Genomic DNA, 20,625 nt, shown 5'->3' with positions numbered 1-20,625 from the left:
AAACATACCCAGAGCAAGCAAAATATGTGGACACACAAAATGCAGCTGAACATTTATCGGTTGACCAAGCACGTGCCGGGGTACTCGATCAATGCCGCCTGCAATCAGCAGCAAAAAATGTATTGCAATCAGTGGTTTTAGTAGGGCCCCAAACTGGTAACTTGCATAGGGCCCCATGAGGTCTAAATCCACCTCTGAGTGGGTCACAATTTGCAGAACTCAATATGGCTATATGAGCCACAATGCAGGATCCACATAAAGTTGGTGCTGAAAGGAGTTTGAATTGGTGGATAGGGGAATCTTTTACTATGAATTCAACACATTAATTCACTTTGCAAGGAAGTGGGAATATTAGCCTCTTTATTCACTAAAAACTAACATTGTTAAATCATGAGCGCAAGGAGACACAGGAACTGTACTTAGTGTTCCTCTTGTTTAGTATTCTCCACATTATATATATATATATGTGACGTATTTATGTAGGTCAGTGGTTCCCAACCCTGGTCCTCAAGTACCCCCAACAGTGCACGTTTTCCAGGTCACCCGGCAGGTGCACTCATTATTAAGACATATTTTAAAAGATCCACAGGTGGAGCTAATTATGTCACTTGTGATTCCTGGTGTGGAGACCTGGAAAACGTGCACTGTTGGGGGTACTTTAGGACCAGGGTTGGGAACCACTGATGTAGGTTAAAGCAGTAGACCACAAATAAATATTTTTTAATGTATTTAAAGTGCTCTAATGTCAAACAAACTAGGTGCTTTTACCCAGCGTGTATGAGGAAATCGCTCAGTGCATACACAACGAGTGATTTTTGTCCGCCCCAGCAATATTCATGGGAGTGAATCACTTTCCACAGTAGGAGGCTGTGGAAAGTGGTTCACTGACTCCTAAAACAGCCCGACGGGCGGCGGTGGCCGACGATGATGAGGGAGTGCTTATCATTGCTCATTATCATCACCGGGCCATACACATTAAGGGATTTATAGCTGAACGTAGCTCAAAACACCAAACATGAGCTACTGTCAGCTCAAATTTCTTAATTCTATTGCATGAAGTTTCTTATTGAACTATTTTACAATTTCACGGGCATTTGGATGGCTGACTGACATTTTCTAAGTTGATATGGCCAAAAGGGCAACACAAGCAAAAGGTTGACATGGCTGACAAAGTTTTACATGAGTTTTGGAGGTTTTCCCAATTTTTTGGTACTTTACCATCCATGTGAAGTCCAATTGGGTACAATAATGTGTGGCAAAGGCATTAAGGGTACACGAATTGGAGGTCCACATGCTCAGACCTCATGTCAACTCATGTCAACCTTTTCACGTGTCCACAATTTTCTTGTGTCTACTTTTTTCCAATGTTGACCTTGTGTGGGTCGACCTAGATATTATCTAACTTGAATAACACACTAAGAGCCTGATTTAGACCTAGGGTACATATATTCGCAGCCTAAGGAATAGGTAAATGCCGCTCCACCGAATGCCCACTCCCCTACTGCCCGAATCCGCTCAGTAGCATGCGAGCGGTTGAGTTTCCATACACAACCACTCACATGCGGCCCCACGGAGGGAATTCATTGGACCATTGAATCCACCTTCGATCCCTAATAAGGCAGTCGAGATTCTGGCCGTAGATGGACGAATTTGGGGCGGGCGCTGACATCATGTGACATCAGCGTTCCGACCCAATTGGGCATCGCCATGGCCAGCATTTTCATGGGCGCATCCACTGTGTTTGTGGGCACGCCTATGAAATGCTGGGAGGTCCTCTACGTCCACCCCAGGACCATAGGTGATGATGGACAGGTTGCTAAGTGTAGTGCAACATATTTCAAATTGTGTTAAATTTTTGTTTCCACATCTCCAATGTTGTAGCGCTTCGATGCTCCTCTTCGTGTGTATGAGGAGAGACAGGACAGTTTTCTTTTCCACAAAGAAACCAGTGAATTTCGGAAGGATCTGCAGAGAAAAAAGTAGATGAACGGGTCCAGACAGGCATTTAAGGAGGAGAGAAACAGGGTGCTTTCTTTTACATAATAAAGGGTGTTCTGAGCTGAGCAATTAAACACATCCCGGGTTTGGCTTATGGTATAGGGGATCCTAGCAAAGTGAAATGGAACAAAGCAAACAAAGAACACACCAATAATGATAAACACTTTCGCATTCACTTTTTTTCTGGATTCAGTATGATCCCTTCTAGTTCTTTTGTATGACTGGACAAGTTTTCTGGTTATCAGGAGATAACAGACCACTATAACAGCAAAAGTCACCCAGAAAATTATCTGGCTTACGTAATTCACAATTTCATGCCAAGTTAGCCCAAACTTAGACTTGAGGTACGCACAGTTTCTCACGTTTTTCGGTGTTCGTTTCTTGTTGGTTAAAATCATATTTGGTAATGAGAGGAAAAACATGATTATCCATATGGCAGCCGACAAGATCTTGGCTGATAGTAGGTTTGTCGCACAGAAGCTGCTGAATGGTCTAACTGTTTTCTGATATCGATCAACTGTTATAAGTCCAAGAAAGATAATGCTGATGTACATGGTGAAATAGAACACGACCGAGGTGTATTGGCAAGCAAAGCCCTTCAGTGGCCAAAGTCCAAGTCTTGTATCACTCAGAATCTTGAATGGAAACGTCATGATCATTAGAGAATCAGATATAACAGAGTTTTTCAGGAAAATTATGAAGTAGGATTTACTCGGTAACTGGAAAAACACAGTAATTGCTAAGCCGTTCATGACCGTCCCAGCCACAAACAAAATGGAGTAGAGCACGGGGAAGAGCACTTGGTTGATATGGTTGCCTCTGGAACAAGTCACATTAGTGACTCTATTAGTAATGTTGTATAGTTTAAAGTCCATGTCTTCTCCAAATCCTAAAATAAAGCAGAGCAAAGGGATCAAGCAATTAAAAATGCCATTTATATTTGCATAATACTACCCATTCAATTTTTTTTGTTATTGTTTTATATATATATATATATATATATATATATATATATATATATATATATATATATATATATATATATATATATATATATATATATATATATATATATGGAAACGGTTATTCTCAGAGGTCGGCGACAATTGTTATAAATTAGGACTATTGATTATAATAAATATAAGAATTTATTCAATGAGGGGGTTTTGACATAAAAAATTGGTAACAAGTTCACAAAAGCGTGTATCAAGGCTGGGGGGTATGTAAAAAGGTTAAAAAAGTGGACATGAAAAAAACAGGCAAAAAATACTAAGGAGGATCTTATATTTTAAAAACAATGCATATACTGAATAAAAAACGTCATTCGATAAAATACAAGGTAAAAAAGAAAAAAGTGCTTAGCTCATATGCAGAAAGTGAGGTAGGTTAGAAGCTTCCCAACATGTTTCGTCTGTATGACTTCCTCAGGGGGTAGGGACAAACTGGCAAAGGATCATATTTAACAGGAAGGCAGGGATACCTCACTTCCTGCTAGCTCATTAATTAATTAATTACGTATTTTATTTCACTGTGTTAGTGTGATAGGTATTTTTCATGCTCTAAGGTGTCATAATAGGGACCATATGGTATATATATATACAGATGGAGCCACTGTCATCTTAGCATCTCCCTGAGTGCCAATCACCCGCCCCCAGAAAATGTGTGAGACGCTCATGCGCCCCATTCTCGGCAATGGACGCTAACCGGCGGGCCAGGTGCAAGATACCAGCGGCTGGCACGCTTGCAACAACAATGCTTTCAAAAATAGAAGTGTTAATCATTTATTTTTAGCAATTAACAGAATGCAAAGTGAATTAACAGAAAATAAATCTAAATCAAATGATATACTTGGTCACAGTCATGGGTTTTGTAGTATTATAGCAGATATATGATTAACCAGTCTTAACTACCAGGTGATTATCATCAGCATTTTTATACGTAGTTTGAAACGCAGTCGTTAATTGCAGCAGAAACAACTGTGTAAGAGACTTAAAACTGGGTGAGGAACAGCCAAATTCTGTTACAAAGGTGAGGTTGTGTAAAACTGTTTCATATCACAGGTCATTCACCATGGCAAAACGGAGTACAGCGACAAGACACAAGATAGAGAATTTGGCAGGTTCTCTAGGCGCTTATGAACATTCAATTTTTCAAGATGGTGTACCCAAAAAAGAAAGAAAAAAGGGCCACAATAGTGTAATACACTATTGTGACCCTTTTTTTCTTTCTTTTTTGGTACTCCATCTTGAAAAATTGAATGTTCATAAGTGCCTAGGGAACCTGACAAATTTTTATGGTATTGTATGTTCACCTTATTGAACTTGTTCTTCAATTTTATGGAGGTGGTTATCAGGGCTGCTTTTTTAGCGCACAATATTTTAGCTGAAATCCATTGTTTATCAAGACACAAGATAGCTATACTGCATAAGCAAGGTCTGTCCCAGGGAAACATCTCAAAGCTTACTGGGGTTTCAAGATGTTCTGTTCAAGGTCTTTTGAAGAAGCACAAATAAAAGGGCACCATTGAGGACCAATGATGCAATGGTTCACTAAGGATAGTGCATCAGTTGAAAGACACATCATGCTTATTTCCCTTTAAAATTGGAAGATGTCCAGCAGTGCCATCAGCTCAGAGCTGGCATAAACTGGTGAGGCCCAGGTACACCAATGTACTGTTTTGTAGAAGTCTGTCCAGAAGTGGTCTTCAAAGAAGAATTGTGGCCAAAAGCCATACCTTTACAAGGAAACAAGGCCAATGGCTCAACTATGCATGTGCAAAAATGTTAATATTTGCCTGTAACAGAAGGCAGTTTGTTCACCGAACGGCTGGAGAGTGGTTCTATAATAGTCGACATGGTTCATGCATGTCGACCTACTGTAGTTGCTGTCTATCCAATGATCCATACCGATCATTGGATAGACAGCAACTACAGTAGGTCGACATGCATGAAGGTCGACGTGGGGTTAGGTTGACAGGGCCATTAGGTTGACACAAGTATTAGGTCGACATGGGAAAGGTCTATAGTCAAAAGGTCGACATTAGGTTTTTCCATTTTTTTTACCCGAATGTCAACATAGACACTAAAAAAAGTGCACCACGTCGCCCCGCATGGATCGCTGCGCTCGTAGTGCTTCGGGCATATATAGTCTTATTCAACTGTCTAGTCACAGCTACAAAGAAAAAAACTGTGCCTATAACACATATGTCAAATGTACTCGTTACCTTAACAAGTTAGTTAATGGCCCCGTCAACAGTATAACACAGTTAATTGTGTTATAGGCACAGTTTTTTCTTTGTAGCTGTGACTAGACAGTTGAATAAGACTGTGAATACTTTATGTCTGCGCTGGGCTACTTCCGGTGTTCAGGGTACTTAAGGAGCTCAGTGTGTGAATGAGATATGCCTGCTACTGTGGTGTTTCCTTCACTGTGTGTGGTCTTGACAAAGGGCTGACATCAGCCCGAAACGTCGACATGCGATACAGTTGACTTGGTGATGTATTATTAAAAAATTTTCACTGATTGGCTTAATTCTGAAGACTGGTGAGTGCTCTTTTCAAAAAAGTACTATATATTGGCTATACCCCTGGGACTTTTTAGCCTAAAGATTTGCACCCCCGCTGATTGGAGGATTGCGAGTGCAATGTCCGAGGGACCCTATACTGGACCACCCATTGAATTTATGTTGAGTTTACTAAAACTGGTACTCACATACAACCACTTCCTGTATCAGGATGAGTACTATGTACAGCTAGCCGGGACCGCTATGGGGTCCAATGTGGCCCCGGCATTCGCCAATCTGTACATGTACCAATACGAGAAACAGTACATCTTTCCACATTACTCTGACAACTTGCGTTATTACAAACGATATATTGATGATGTTTTTCTTATCACGGTGTCAACTCTGAACTCCTTGCACACTCCGGTCCGCTTTACATCAGCCTCTAACCCTGAGTATATGAACTTTCTCGATGTTACAGTCCTAAGGAGGGGTAGTTTCCTTGAACATACACAATACAAGAAGCCTACAGATAGGAATACCCTCCTTTGGGCATCAAGCCACCACCCAGACTCTCTCAAGTCGAATCTTCCGATTTCCCAGTTTTTACGCGTGATGAGAAACAACTCCGACCTCGATACCATGGAGATACAAATCTCAGAGTGTTTCCAACGTTTTCGTGAAAGGGGGTATAGTCCAAAAATCATACAGAGAAGCCTCACCAAGGCCAGAAAGAAATTTGCATGTCAAACCGCCAAACCAACTGATCTTGTGGAAAATAATCGGTTAATTCTAAACATTCACTGTGACACTAACGTGAAAGACACACAGCGAGTCATCAAAGAACATTGGCCGTTGCTCACGTCAGACCCTGCCTTTAAGAAAATTGGTGAAGCACCACCACTATTAATTATTTCCAGGGGTCGGAATTTACAATACTTCTTATTGCGACCAAATATGAAGCCGAAGAAAGTAGACGGCGAAAGGTGGGTAGCAAAGAAAAACGGTTGCTACACGTGCCTAGGGTGCGCAACCTGTCGCACACTCATTACGGGACCCTACTTTTGCCACCCTCATAGTGGTACGAAAATCTATCTAAAGCACCGCTTGTACTGCCAGCTGGACCACGTAATATATTATCTCATCTGCCCATGCGGGCTTATGTACGTGGGAAAAATGATAAGAACCCTAAGAGAGAGGATTAACCAGCACCGTTCATCAATTAGATTGGCGTACTCGACTTGTCTCACGGACAAACCAGTGGCAGCACACTTTCTAAAGGAAAAGCACCAGCTGGCCACATTGAGGTATATGGCAATCGATTGGGTACCTCCACCTCCTCGAGGTGGTGATCGGGGTTTAATGTTACTAAAAAAAGAAGCTAGGTGGATTCACCGCCTGGATACCGTCTTTCCAAGGGGACTTAATGAAAAGACACATCTGAATATTTTTCTCTAGCTCCCTGAACTGCTCTGGAATTATGTGGATTAGATGTATTACTGTATTATGTGGGCGTAACCTTAGGCTCTAGACAACCTTCAACTTGCCGGGTGTTCTGCTGGCGGACTCTTACCAGCGGTCCTGCTGGGGAGTGCGCCCTCATAACTACTTGGCAGTTGTTTTAAACGTGTGATATTTGTTGTCTGTCCGTCTTTCATATATAATGTTTTTGAATGTATGTTTTTCTGACCCTTGGTGCCCTGGAGTCTCCGGAATCACCCATGCAGACTGAAGTTGATATCCCCATCAGCCATCATTGATTCTGTAAAATAGCCCAAATTGTGAAAGTTGCCGGCATTTATAATATATGCATATTGTTGCACTGTGGGGTATAGATACGGGTGATAGCCTGTGCCCACAGCCTCTTGAGTAATTTTTAGCATTTTCTGACTATACAGCGGTGTTCAGCTTGTAGCACTGACAACTGCTGCTCTGTGGAGCGCTGTACATTCCGGTAGAGGACTGTGGAACGCATGACGCTGCCTAGAAGGTCTTTTGACTTCCTGCTTCTGGCTGTGCGCTCCAGCGCTGTGAAACGCACGCCGGTCAATTAACTGTGTTATACTGTTGACGGGGCCATTAACTAACTTGTAAGGTAACGACTACATTTGACATATGTGTTATAGGCACAGTTTTTTTCTTTGTAGCTGTGACTAGACAGTTGAATAAGACCTGGGGCTGGTTGTTAAAAATCGGGGAACCCCTATTTGTCGGGTTCCCTGATTTTTAATTACTGGCCCCGGCTCTTTAAGCCTGGTGCTGGTTATGGCTGTGGGGGGGGACCCCACGCCGTTTTTTTTTAAATATTTTTTTTACACTGAAGCCTGCACGGATCTGACTGATCCATGCAGGCTTAAAGCAAATACGACAGGGAAAGCAAGGTGTATTTTCCTGTCGTATTTGCGTGGGTGTTTTACACCAATTAGCAGCCGTATTATCAATATGGCTGCTTAGTACATCAGGAACCACCATTCTTTTGAATGGTGATTTCTGTCGTATTCTATCGATGGTGTAGACATTCGTATTTGTAAATACAAATACGAATGTTCCATCTTTAGGAATACGACTTGTTGTATTTTCGGGATTGTAAATCCCGAAAATACAAATGTGTAAAAAATAGGTGTATTTCTGCCTACGAATACACCTATTTTTTACGAATCCATTTTGGTAAATTTCCCCCATAGTGCTAAATTTATTAGGATGTGCATTTTGCGGTAAAAATTGCTGTGACCAAAACATCAAAAATCGCATCCAGATGTTTTTGCATTAAAAAGTATAGACATCACTCATGTAATAGGGTGTGATTTTTCAAATAGCACTCCTAACCTGACTAAAAAATCACCCAAAAATAGAGCTGGGTGTGGCTGGCGAGTTTGACAGAAGCATATACAGATCAGTGAGATCTGTGCATGTATCTGTTTGGAAAAGTGTTTAAAAAGTAAAAAAAAAAAAAAAAATTTAAACACAGCATGCCACCCCCCCCCTCCCTTCCCACACACAGGCATAACCAACCTTGTGCTCTTTGAACCGATCCTGGTTCCAGAAATGTGGGGAAAACAGACTGAGGTTCCCCCGTATTTCCAAAACCAGCACCAGGCTCTTGGACCGGTCCTGGTTCCAAAAATATGGGCGATAAAAGAAGTAGGGCCACCATTTTTTAGAAACCAGCACCGGGCTCCAACAGTCATCAGGGTAATGCCACAGTCAGGGGACACTTTATGTAAGGTCCCACATTCATGGCAGTTCCTCTGTGACTGGTCAGCACAGGGACCTTGGGGAAGTGGGAACTCTCTCAATAAAGGGCTCCAGAATGTTCTCTCACCTTCAAAACGGGTCATATTTGACCCTGAAATGTCGCTCCTTGAGATCTTTTCTATTATTTGCTTGTATTAAAAATGTTATCACCAACTGAACAGTCTATTGAGTGCCACTGCTATACCCCCACCTACAGTAGGTGACTTGACTGAGATAAAATTGAAAATATTTTATTACTACATACAGATGGGGCCGGGCTCATCTTTGCTGGCGAATCGCCAGAACGTCACCGCTGGCGATCCGCCAGCAGCCCGGCTCGCCATCTGACTGAGACGCGCGTGCGTCTCAGTGTCCGTGCGCCGGGGCAACGGGACCTTGTCCATCTCCGCTTCAGGGAGATGGACAGGGTTGGGGGGGGTGCGGGGAGGCGGTGGGGACCCCGGGTGACCGCCGACAAGCCGGCGGGGACCCGGGGGAAGCCGTCAGAAGGGGAAGTGCGCGCATCTCGTGCGCGCGCGTCCCAGGTCGCAAATACAGATGGCGGGTGGCGGGGGATGGCGGATCCCCTGCAAAGAAGAGCCTGGCTCCATCTGTATAAGTATGTTAATTGCACCTGTAGTCTATAATCATAAAATATAGCAAGTGAGAAGAGTTGAAATATCAGTGGATAGTACTAAAATCTCAGTTTGATTTCTGATGTTGCTTTTAAGGAAGTTGTGAGGAAATTTGTCTGATTAGTGGCAAACGCAGGATTTTGAGAGGGGGTTTCCAAATGTAACCTATAATCTCCCACTCTGCAGCACATTGGAGTAAATACAGGAAACTGGGGGACTGGTAACAGCCCTGAAAATTTGTATTTTTATACACTGGATACTATATTCCATACACTATTAATATTTAACAGTACAGATGGTCTGTAGTATAGGCTGTTTCAAACATTTAAATGAGATATGTGGTCAGGAAAATGGTTAAACATATGATTAAATAAATACACAAACATAAAAGAACCAGTAGTGCACTTTCCAAGCTCACAATCTCCCACTTCATGGTACGTCTCCTGACTCTTCCTCATGACAACTGCTCTCTGGTCCATTGCAATGTTTAAGGGCATTGATCCACACATACAGTAAATGTGGTAGAAGAAGTTGGTACACTGGGCATGAGCAGCAGCTCTGCTCTGTCCCTTACACTGCATGATGTGGTGGCAGCTCTTTTGATCATATCATATACCAGTGCTATTGTCATAACTTAAGGCATTTAAGTTATGACACCTGCGTTTGCCTATAGAAGACTAAGAAGTGAAGTCTCAGATTTGCACTTGAATCACAAATTTGTGTTGATCCCTTTTTTGGGAAGTAATGGAATTATTGTGTGATGCTTACAGCGTGTTACTGTACTAGCCCACATGACTGACATTTTTATACAAACCCATTTATATTGTAGCATGATCTACCATATCACTGAGTGTACAGCCAGGGCGGCGCCACCACTAGGCAGCTCTAGGCATAGGCATTTGCCTAGGGCGCCGGCCATTGGAGGGCGCCGCAACTCCCCCCGATGAAAATGCAGAATCAGCGCCCGGCCGCTCAGCAGCTCCAGTAGGGGCAGCAATGGCAGCTGCGGGCCAGGGCTGAAAAGGAACTGTGACTGTACTTTCCGTTACAGGCCACCTATCCCACCTGTTACTCCAGGCTCCTGCTGTGCGTGTTGTGACCCGGTACCGCTTCCCCAGGCTCCTAATCTATTGTTCCGGGATGCAACAGCCCACCCGGTGAGTAGTAAGCGGCCGTGGACGCGCGCTGCCACTCATGCACGCGTATCCTCTACACAGCTGTGCGTGTGCTGCCGGGCACCACACACCGCTTCATCACCCGGCAGGGCCAGCAGCCTTGGCCAAACAGCCAAGCCACCCCCCCCCCCCCCCCTTCCCCGGGAAATGACGTGGCGGCCGGCCGCCGCATCGTCAGACACTCCCTGCCACCACAATCATCGCCCCCCCTTAGCTTAGTGAGTTTTACCAATTGCAAAAAATGGTTAGTACTGTACATTAAGTTAATAATGTTCATACAAATGTATTCTACAGATATGTGCAAATAAGTAATGCAGTTATGATACTGTATATGGCAGACATTCACTAGTGTCTGTTTAGGAGGAGAAGTGCTAGTGGATAGGACCTCATTCCTATCCAATGGTCAATTTTAACTATGTGGACTGCAGCCCCCACAGTGGATTCCCTCACATCAGGGAGTTCAGTTGAGTCAGTTGCAGTCTGTATGACGGCCCTGGCTTAGTGGCTTGACTGGAAGTCTTACCTGCCAGTCAGTGCTGGTGCTAGGGTGTCCGGCGCCCTCCTGCAAACCATACATTTTGCGCCCTTTCACATTGCCATTGCAAGAAGCTGCAGCCCGATTGTGGGAGCGTATGCAACATGCGATCCTATGGAGGATCTCGGGTGCATGTACATGTATGCATACACCATCTCAGTGCTGTGTCCGCAAAATGTTGCTGGCACTAAAGGTGCCCATACACGCTGCGAGAATCGCATACGATATGGGCTAGATCGCATCGCACGGCATACATGCAGCACATACATGTGCAGCACATACTTTTTGTACTGTGCGATGCCCACATCGCATCGCACGCTGCTATTGCAGCGTGTATGGCCACCTTTAGGCACATAACCCAGCCCATTATTTAAAAAATGTCTCAATTAAAATAAAAAAATCTACAATTATTAAAAAATTTGGGTACTTGTGTACTAGCACGGCGTGCCAAAAATTAGTCGCCCAATTTTTTAATCGAATCGCATGCCATACACCCGATGGCATGCGATGCAACGCGATTTTAACTCATATTCGATATTAAATTGTATAAGCACCCTAATGGGTGCTTACAATGCTTAAATGCACCCTAACGCCACCCCCCAAGTATAAACGTGAACCCGAAGCACGGCGAGCGCAGCGGTACGCGTCCTACGACCTTTTCATACCCCCACTATTCACGTCGGCGTGGAGTTGAGAATAGAAAGTGTGGCGAGCGCAGCGAGCCACCGTGCCCGAAGCGTGGCGAGCGCATCATGCCCTGCGAGGGGACGTGGATACCTGTGAAGCCCGCGAGGGGACGCGTATACCTGTGAAGCTATCTGCGTCCGCTCGCCACGCTTCGGGCTCGGTGTCTCGCTGCGCTCGCCACACTTTCTATTCTCAACTCCACGCCGACGTGGATAGTGGGGGTATGAAAAGGTCGGAGGGGTGGCGTGGGGGTGCATTTAACCATTGTAACCACCCATTACGGTGCTTATATAATTTATAATCCTATCGCATTGTATGGCATTGTATGCCATAATCAATGGCATACAATTTTAAAATTGTATGCCATTGTACAACATCGGCCGATATCGCGTCGCATCGCATGCGATATGGTATGCAATGCGATGGGTGCCGTGCTAGTACACAAGTACCAAAATTTGTTATAAACATGTATAATAAAAGACTCACTGCTCTTTTGCTGTTTAACTCTTGTGCAGTCCCTCAGGAGGAGGGGAGAGATGGAGGAGATGGAAGAAGAGGGGAGGAGATAGAGGGAGTGGAGTGTTGAGGACTGGCAGTGGCACTGGCACAGCACACTGAGAAGAGGGAAGGAAGGGCGGCGCTGCTGCCTATTAGTCATTTGATTGACAGCTGACAGGCGCAGGGAGCAATGGGTAGGGGGCGGATCCGGACAGGACATGTCATCCAGGCATTCACAGACAGCGCTACATGCCTCAGCGTAAGTGTCCGTGAGGAAGAGGGGGCAGGTCACAGGAGGAGGACAGTGTGTGCGCAGTGCAGGGAGCTGCTCAGCCTCTCCATACTGTGGCCCGCTGTCAGACAGGCACTGCGTGCGGTGAGCAGGCTGTGTGCACTCGTGGTGCAGGGAGCAGCACTTTATACTGCCACCCGCCTGCTGTCAGACAGGCGCTGTGGGCGGAGTGCAGGAGGCATAGAGAGTGAGGGCTGAGGCAGCTTTAGCAGAGCAGGGAGGCAGACAGCGCCTTTTCAGCATGGCGCCTCCCTGCTTTGCAGGAGCTGCTGAGTGGGTAGCGCCGGCCCTGCAGACAGTCCCAGGAGGTGTTCCTTCCTTCTAAACTGTCAGACTGCACTGCCATAGACAGAGCTGGTTTCCTGTGGGATGCCACTCTCTGCCTGGTCACCTAGGCTCCAAACTGGCTTATATGGGCTGCAGCCAATGCAATTTATTGAAGCTGGGGATTTATGCATGCACACTCATGCCACAGATTGGGTGCATGATCCAGGTCCCAAGCACCTGCCAACTCCATTGCACAGACTGGGGACCAGGGACACACCATCATGGAAAGTATCAGCCGCCTACCTACAAAATGTAGGAGCCACTGCTGGTCCTATCCGCCTAATACTAACTGGAATTTCTTTCAACATGTGTGATTGAAAGTCACAGAGCTTAAATCTCACACAAATGTCTTCAGAAAGCTTCAAAGTTCACACATTTAAAAAAAAAAAAAACTTTCTATAGCCATATCAAACCACATACAGTAGTTATAACAGTGTTTCTAAATATACAGTGTGGTGAAACCATCTTTTATGGTAAACCGGTAATGGATATGAGAAATGGTAAACAAATAGTAATTAACATAGAATGACTGGCACAATAATGCAATGCTTTTATTGTAATTTAATAACCTGCATATTGTCCAATTTATTATATTCCCTAAGAAAATTGATTAGATATTGCATATTTTTAAATATGGTGGATTACAATTATAGTGTGGAATTGTGGGTAATCATGTACGTGTGGTACACAATTCCACAACTGGTTTCTATTTCCTCAGTCACCTCTTGGTGAAACATTTTAGAAAACTTCTAAATACCAGCATTTCCTATATACTATTGTTTATAATTCATACTACAGCACTATCAATAACTGATTCAATGGTAAAACGAACAAAATGATATTTCATGTTTTGTAGCACTACATTAATCTTTTAAGCATTTGGAAAGCCTCAGTTTGACTATTTCATGTTAAGGGAACAGACAGTATTACCTGGATATTCCATAGTTAGGCCATCCGGCTATACAGCAGTGCTGAAAAGGGTCAAGGCGTCAGTATTAATCTGTTTCTTTGCATCCAAAGAGCGATACGGTACATAATGTCTGCTGATTCTTCCATGGGGTTACAGAGTAACAACTGAGAGTACTGCTGCACTGTATTCCAGATGTGCAAATATATCCTAAAATGATTGCTGTTTTTTGCCTCTTCCTCCGTTTCTGTTCCAGATGAGGATGAACACAGTACTTCTGCTTTTATTTTTTCAACTGAAAAAAAATAAAAAAAATAAATGTAAATTGTACTTCTCATGCAACTTCTATATAGTGCAGCAGAATACTAAATGGCATTGACAGGTATTTTTCACCGTTGATACTGCAGCATCAAAATTGTACCATGTAAATGTATGTTTAAATGCTGTCAGTAAATTTAGTAGACAATGTGCACATTAATTGCTAGGAAACTGTAAGCAATATTCAAAGAGTATACTTAGAAATTGAGCTAAATTCGACTTGAGGCATACTTAGCGACTTCCTGGCAGCTGCTACAGGAGGACAGAGACGGGCTGGCTCACTGGAGGTGGAGGTGTGTCTTTGGAAAATGGGTGTAACACTGGGTGTGATGGGATTGTATCATCATGGCCTCATTCTTGAAATCGGCAACTTAGCTGGCTAACATGGAGGGAGTTACTCAGCTATTGACGGAGATGTACCCAGTGCTCGAAGTGGAAAGTATACTGAAATAAAGGAAGTACAGTAGTTATGCACTCCGGAAAAGGGGGTGTGACCATTTGAAAGGGGGTGTGGTCACTAAAAAGGGTGTGTGTCTAAGGGTGTTAGTCTGGTTGATTCGCTCGGATGTGAATTTGAATTCTTGCGAGTCAACCAGATCCTACCGTACGTTCGCACGGCATGTAAATGGATGTTTTACATAAGCATCCATTTGCAGCCTGCAGGGAAACACCCACATCAATTGATGGTCGCTGACCATCAAATGATATGGAAGGCAGACGCACATCTAAGGTTGCTCAGAGCAACCTTAGATGTGCGTGTGCACCCTGGGGGAAGTGGGTGGGCAGCTGATATCCGGTGATGTCAGCTGGCCACCCCCTGTACCGGCGTCATTGGCCCATTGGCATGAGAACGCCTAGTCAAATGAGAGCTGCTCCATCTGTAAACAGAGTCCACTTCTGACTCCATGGGGTGATTCAGGAACACTCGGAAACGGACAAATTCGTCCTCATTCCGATGGCGGGTTTGGCCCAGAACAGGGGAACACTTGATGTTTTATGGGCATCCCCATGAAAACGTTGGGTGTTCCCCTGTAAACGCAGGTGTGCCGATGCCTGCACAGGGTTGGCGGCTGACATTACATGACATCAGCACCTGCATGCGACCATAGAATTATTTATCTGACTGCATGCGAGGGGATGCCGGGTGGCAATACAGCCGCTCGCTAAGCAGCAAACAACCGCTGCTTAGCGAGTGATCCTGAATCAGAGACCATATCTGAATTGCTATAATTGCTATTTCTTGGCTAGGAGATGTCACAGTGTTTATTGTATTTTGTGATGACAACATTGTGGTCACATTGTGTTTCTGCCTCCTCCTCATTTCCCTTGTTCTTTTATGAAATGTTTGTTCCCCTTCTCACTTTTCATTTCACTAACATTTTGGAAATAATTTTGCAATAAAATCATTGATATTCAAAATGACAAAACCTTTGGTACTTGTGTATTATCACGGCGCCCAGTTTTCTTACATACGGGAACGTACTGAAATCGAATCACATCGCATTACGTTATAGTACCATGCGATGTGATGCGATTTTCCCGTTCCCGCTCCCTGTCATTCCCGCCCCCTGTCAGATCCTCTCAGAAATCACTCTGAGGTGATATTCTGTCAGGAGAAGAAGCATACCTCAGAGCTGCTGGTGATTTATTGGTTATTTATTGAGATTTGATTATACATTATTGAGATGGCAGCTTCGATGACCATGTTTAAGCTGCCTCAGACGGAGGAGGAGGCTGTCCAATTCTTTCAGGACCATCACCACCTGACGGCTACTTGCACCGATGGTCACCCCATGCGCTTTACGGTTAAGGAGTGCATGAGGCAGTGCCATATTAAAGCATGCCGTCAGAAGGTGAGCTTGAGAGCGGGCCATTTTTTCCGGGGTGCCGCTTATCATTTCTCACTCTCATACGTTTCCTATATTCGTGGGCAGGGGAGCTGACATCAATAGATTATTTTCAGCATGAGCTCCAAATGTCCAACAAAACTGTGTTGCTGTTCAATGCATGGATGCGGGAGGCCTGTACTATGGACCTGATGGCACAGCCGCAGCGCCGTATCAGTGGACCGGGACAGATTGTTGAGGTCGATTAAAGCCTTTTTGTAAAGCGAAAAAGCAACATTGGCCGTGCTTTACCTCAACAATGGATTTTTGGTGGGATCTCACGAGAAAGTGGACAGTGCTTCATTACAGTCGTGCCAAAACGGGATGCCACCACTCTTATGTCCGCCATAAATGTCCGCCATAGAACATTGAGCCGGGCACAACCATTTACTCTGATTACTGGCGGGCATACAGCACAGAACAATTAGAGCAGGCAGGATATAATCATGCCAGAGTCAACCACCGATATAACTTTGTAGACCCTGATACAGGTGTGCACACGCAAACCATAGAACGCCTTTGGGGCTCCTGCAAATGGTGGAACAAGCGCCAATGGGGAACATCATGTCACCATTTACTGTCCCAAAGGCAGATTGACTATTGTTTGATATTTTTTGGGTCATTTTTTCCTCATTAATGTTCTAATTATTGATTGATTGCTAATATTCATTATTTATTGTGATTACTATGATTACTTGATTTAATATTCTCTTTCATTATTACCAGTTTTTCTTCGTTAATGTTCTTATTCTTTATTGACTCCTATCATTGTCATTCTTTTTTGTGATTATTGTCATTATATCTTTTAATATACTCTTTCATCATTAATTATTTACTAAATTATAGCAGTTATTCGTTAACACACGTCGTCATTATTGTGTCAGATGTATGGTACTGCAGGTGTGAAAGTGTCTAGAAAACACCCCCACTATGCACGTCATTCCGAAGCGTGGCGAGCCCCGTGAGGGTACGCGTTACGCGTCCTCCAGACCTTTTCATACCCCCAATATCCACATCGGCGCGCAGTCGATTATATATAGTGTGGTGAGCGCAGCGAGCCACCAAGCCCGAAGCGTGGCGAGCGCAGCGAGGCCCGTGAGGGGACACGGATTACTTAACATGTATTTCGTGTCCCCTCGAGGGGACACGGATTACTTAACATGTATTCCATGTCCCCTCGAGGGGACGCGGATTACTTAACATGTATTCCGTGTCCCCTCGCGGGGCTCGTCACACTATGTAAAATCAACTCCACGCCAACGTGGATAGTGGGTGTATGAAAAGGTCGGGAGGACGTGTAACGCGTGCGCTCGCCACGCTTCGGGATGACGTGGATAATGGGGGTATGAAAAGGTATTTAACATCACATATACATATACACAGGGTGTTTAGACACATATGCATATACACAGGGTTAAAATAGCATGCAATAGCATGCGATTTTAGTGTTATGGTATGCGATGCCACTCGCATGCGATTTTAGTGTATGGTATGCAATGCACAAAATTGTACAGGGTGCAGTAAATAAATTAACTAGTGAAATCGCTTTGCATGCAACGGAAAAGTGACATGCATTGCGATTTCACTATGCAGAATAGCCCGCTACAAAAATAGCGTACTGGGCGCCGTGATAATACACAAGTACCAAACCTTTTTTTATAATATGTGTTGAATGCGAAAGTATGTGTTATTAACACACTTATTTAAGCTTGATATGTTCAGTGCAGGGGGTTTGGGTTATGAAATGTTGACATTCACCATATAGACATTCATCATGCACACAGTGATGAAATGTCGACAAGTTAAAATATCAACATATCGCCCACGTGCCTTACCTTCTGCTGGTGGCTTCAGTTGCATCTTTCCCATCCTGTGGGCCATGTGACGTCCCATTCAGATCAGGCTTTCAATGCTGCAGCAGTCTGGTAAGTATTTCTACCCTATTGATAACCAGAATTCCTATCCCTAACCCTATATTCCCTATAGTACCTAATGAGCTTAACCCTAATATCAGCATTCTCAAAATGACTTCACCTGTTGACATTCTAAGAATATCGACGCTTCCTGATTTCCATTTTAACAATGTCAACATCATAACTGCCTACACAGTGTGCTGTCAACATTGTAAAGGTCATCATGTTAACCACATCCCCTTATGCAGCTCTTATCTTATATAATAGCCCAGTGCAATAGTAGATGAATGATTACTATATACAATGACAAATGTGTATATTTATAGGAGCAAGCTATTGTTCTGAAATACTGATTTAGACAAATAAAGTATTTGTTTTTTCATCCTGGAATAATAATAAAAAATGGACCAAGTTGTTTTAGTTACACTTCCTTACCAGGCTGACGGATGTTGCTAAATGTACAAATATTTGCACTGTGGTGGTAACCTCAATTGAACTTCATCAGTTAAAATGGCAAAGCATTCCTGGAAATAGTATAGATGTCTTCAATAGTATTCATACTAAGTAGTCAGTTTAGGTTGCCAGGTACAGTAAGTGTTCACTGTCCTACTGTTCTATCAGTGCAAAAGGTACATAGAACTACAGTACATTGTTGTAGTATACCATAGACTACTGCAGAGTAAAACACAGATGTTACTGTGTATGTGCTTATGTTTACTTAGCTGGGACTATTTACTCTGTGGCAGTAATTATCCTAAGCAAACATCCCTCTATGTAATAATCCCCCTTTAAATAAACATTGCCAATTTTGGTAGTCACAAATTTAATAGTGAGCCTAACAGCTCATTTCTATTATTTAATTCTAAAATATTTGCTTTTATTGAACTGTATCAATACTGTATATATTTCTTAGCTAAGTGCATAGCTAAGTGCTTCATTAAACAAATGACTGTGTACACACTTAATATGCAATCAACACTTGCCAGGACAAAAATGTTTATATAAAATATACAAAAAAGTACAGCCAACCAAAATGTAAAATTTCTTAAAAGTGTGTGTGTGTGTGTGTGTGTGTGTGTGTATATGTTTGTATATATTTAGATATATATATCTATATAAAGTACTTTATATAGATATAGACATATACTTATACGTATACAGTGTGTATATATATATATATATATATATATGTAGGCTTGCTTGGCGGCCCGGCACTCGTCCAACGGGGTACAACTACCTGGGTGCCTTCTGGACGTAGTGAATAATAAGAAAATAACTCACAACAGCGGCACTCTTCAGGAACTTTTTCAGCGTGTATCGAGGGGACGCGGATTACTTAACATGTATTCCGTGTCCGTGTGGGTATATATATATATATATATATATATATATATATATATATATGACACTCACCGGTCTTGCTTGTTGATTTTTAAAGATTTTATCCATACAGTACCAACAAATTAAAGAGCTAAGTGCATAACAGTGGGCCATGGGCCGACGTTTCGGTCTGCCTTCAGACCTTTTTCAAGGCCCCCCACTATCGTCTCATGAATTGCACTTCATAGTGTCTGGTAAAACGCAGGTGTGCCTAGGAAAATGCTTGGAGTGTCTGGTAAAACACAGGTGTGCCTAGGAAAATGCTTGGAGTGTCTGGTAAAACGCAGACGTGCCTAGCAAAATGCTTGGAGTGTCTGGTAAAACGCAGGTGTGCCTAGGAAATTGCTTGGAGTGTCTGGTAAAACGCAGGTGTGCCTAGGAAATTGCTTGGAGTGTCTGGTAAAACGCAGGCCTGCCTAGGAAAATGCTTGGAGTGTCTGGTAAAATGCAGGCGTGCCTAGGAAAAGGCTTGGAGTGTCTGGTAAAATGCAGGCGTGCCTAGGAAAATGCTTGGAGTGTCTGGTAAAACGCAGGCGTCCCTAGGAAAATGCTTGGAGTGTCTGGTAAAACACAGGCGTGCCTAGGAAAATGCTTAGAGTGTCTGGTAAAACGCAGGCGTGCCTAGGAAAATGCTTGGAGTGTCTGGTAAAACCCAGGTGTGCCTAGGAAATTGCTTGGAGTGTCTGGTAAAACACAGGCGTGCCTAGGAAAATGCTTGGAGTGTCTAGTAAAACCCAGGTGTGCCTAGGAAATTGCTTGGAGTGTCTTGTAAAACGCAGGTGTGCCTAGGAAATTGCTTGGAGTGTCTGGTAAAACGCAGGTGTGCCTAGGAAAATGCTTGCAGTGTCTGGTAAAACGCAGGTGTGCCTAGGAAAATGCTTGGAGTGTCTGGTAAAACGCAGGTGTGCCTAGGAAAATGCTTGGAGTGTCTGGTAAAACGCAGGTGTGCCTAGGAAAATGCTTGGAGTGTCTGGTAAAACACAGGTGTGCCTAGGAAAATGCTTGGAGTGTCTGGTAAAACGCAGACGTGCCTTGCAAAATGCTTGGAGTGTCTGGTAAAACGCAGACGTGCCTAGCAAAATGCTTGGAGTGTCTGGTAAAACACAGGTGTGCCTAGGAAATTGCTTGGAGTGTCTGGTAAAACCCAGGTGTGCCTAGGAAATTGCTTGGAGTGTCTGGTAAAACGCAGGCATGCCTAGGAAAATGCTTGGAGTGTCTGGTAAAACCCAGGTGTGCCTAGGAAATTGCTTGGAGTGTCTGGTAAAATGCAGGTGTGCCTAGGAAATTGCTTGGAGTGTCTGGTAAAATGCAGGTGTGCCTAGGAAAATGCTTGCAGTG

General features: G+C 43.7%; 2 protein-coding genes across 6 annotated transcripts in view; one reads left to right on the top strand and one right to left on the bottom strand.

Moving 5' to 3' along the window:
• The window catches only part of MED12L (mediator complex subunit 12L), a 458,604-nt gene that overhangs the window by 275,961 nt on the left and 162,018 nt on the right, over positions 1-20,625 (top strand). The window lies entirely within an intron of this gene.
• P2RY12 (purinergic receptor P2Y12) lies at positions 361-14,079 on the bottom strand. 2 transcript variants are annotated; one of them, XM_083177946.1, is made up of 3 exons: positions 13,814-14,079; positions 2,361-2,887; positions 361-1,965 (listed from the first exon to the last, which is right to left on the bottom strand). In XM_083177946.1, the coding sequence occupies exons 1-3, from the start codon at positions 13,824-13,826 to the stop codon at positions 1,669-1,671; spliced, it is 837 nt and encodes a 278-aa protein (XP_083034072.1). In that variant the 5' UTR covers positions 13,827-14,079; the 3' UTR covers positions 361-1,668. The 2 variants fall into 2 exon arrangements, with proteins under 2 accessions (XP_083034072.1, XP_083034071.1); XM_083177945.1 differs by having other exon boundaries at positions 1,727-2,887.

Source organism: Crinia signifera, chromosome 3 (genome assembly GCF_055691185.1).
Source record: "Crinia signifera chromosome 3, ASM5569118v1, whole genome shotgun sequence".
In the NCBI taxonomy this organism is placed as follows: Eukaryota; Metazoa; Chordata; class Amphibia; order Anura; family Myobatrachidae; genus Crinia; species Crinia signifera.
This window is presented reverse-complemented; position numbering and strand designations above follow the sequence as displayed.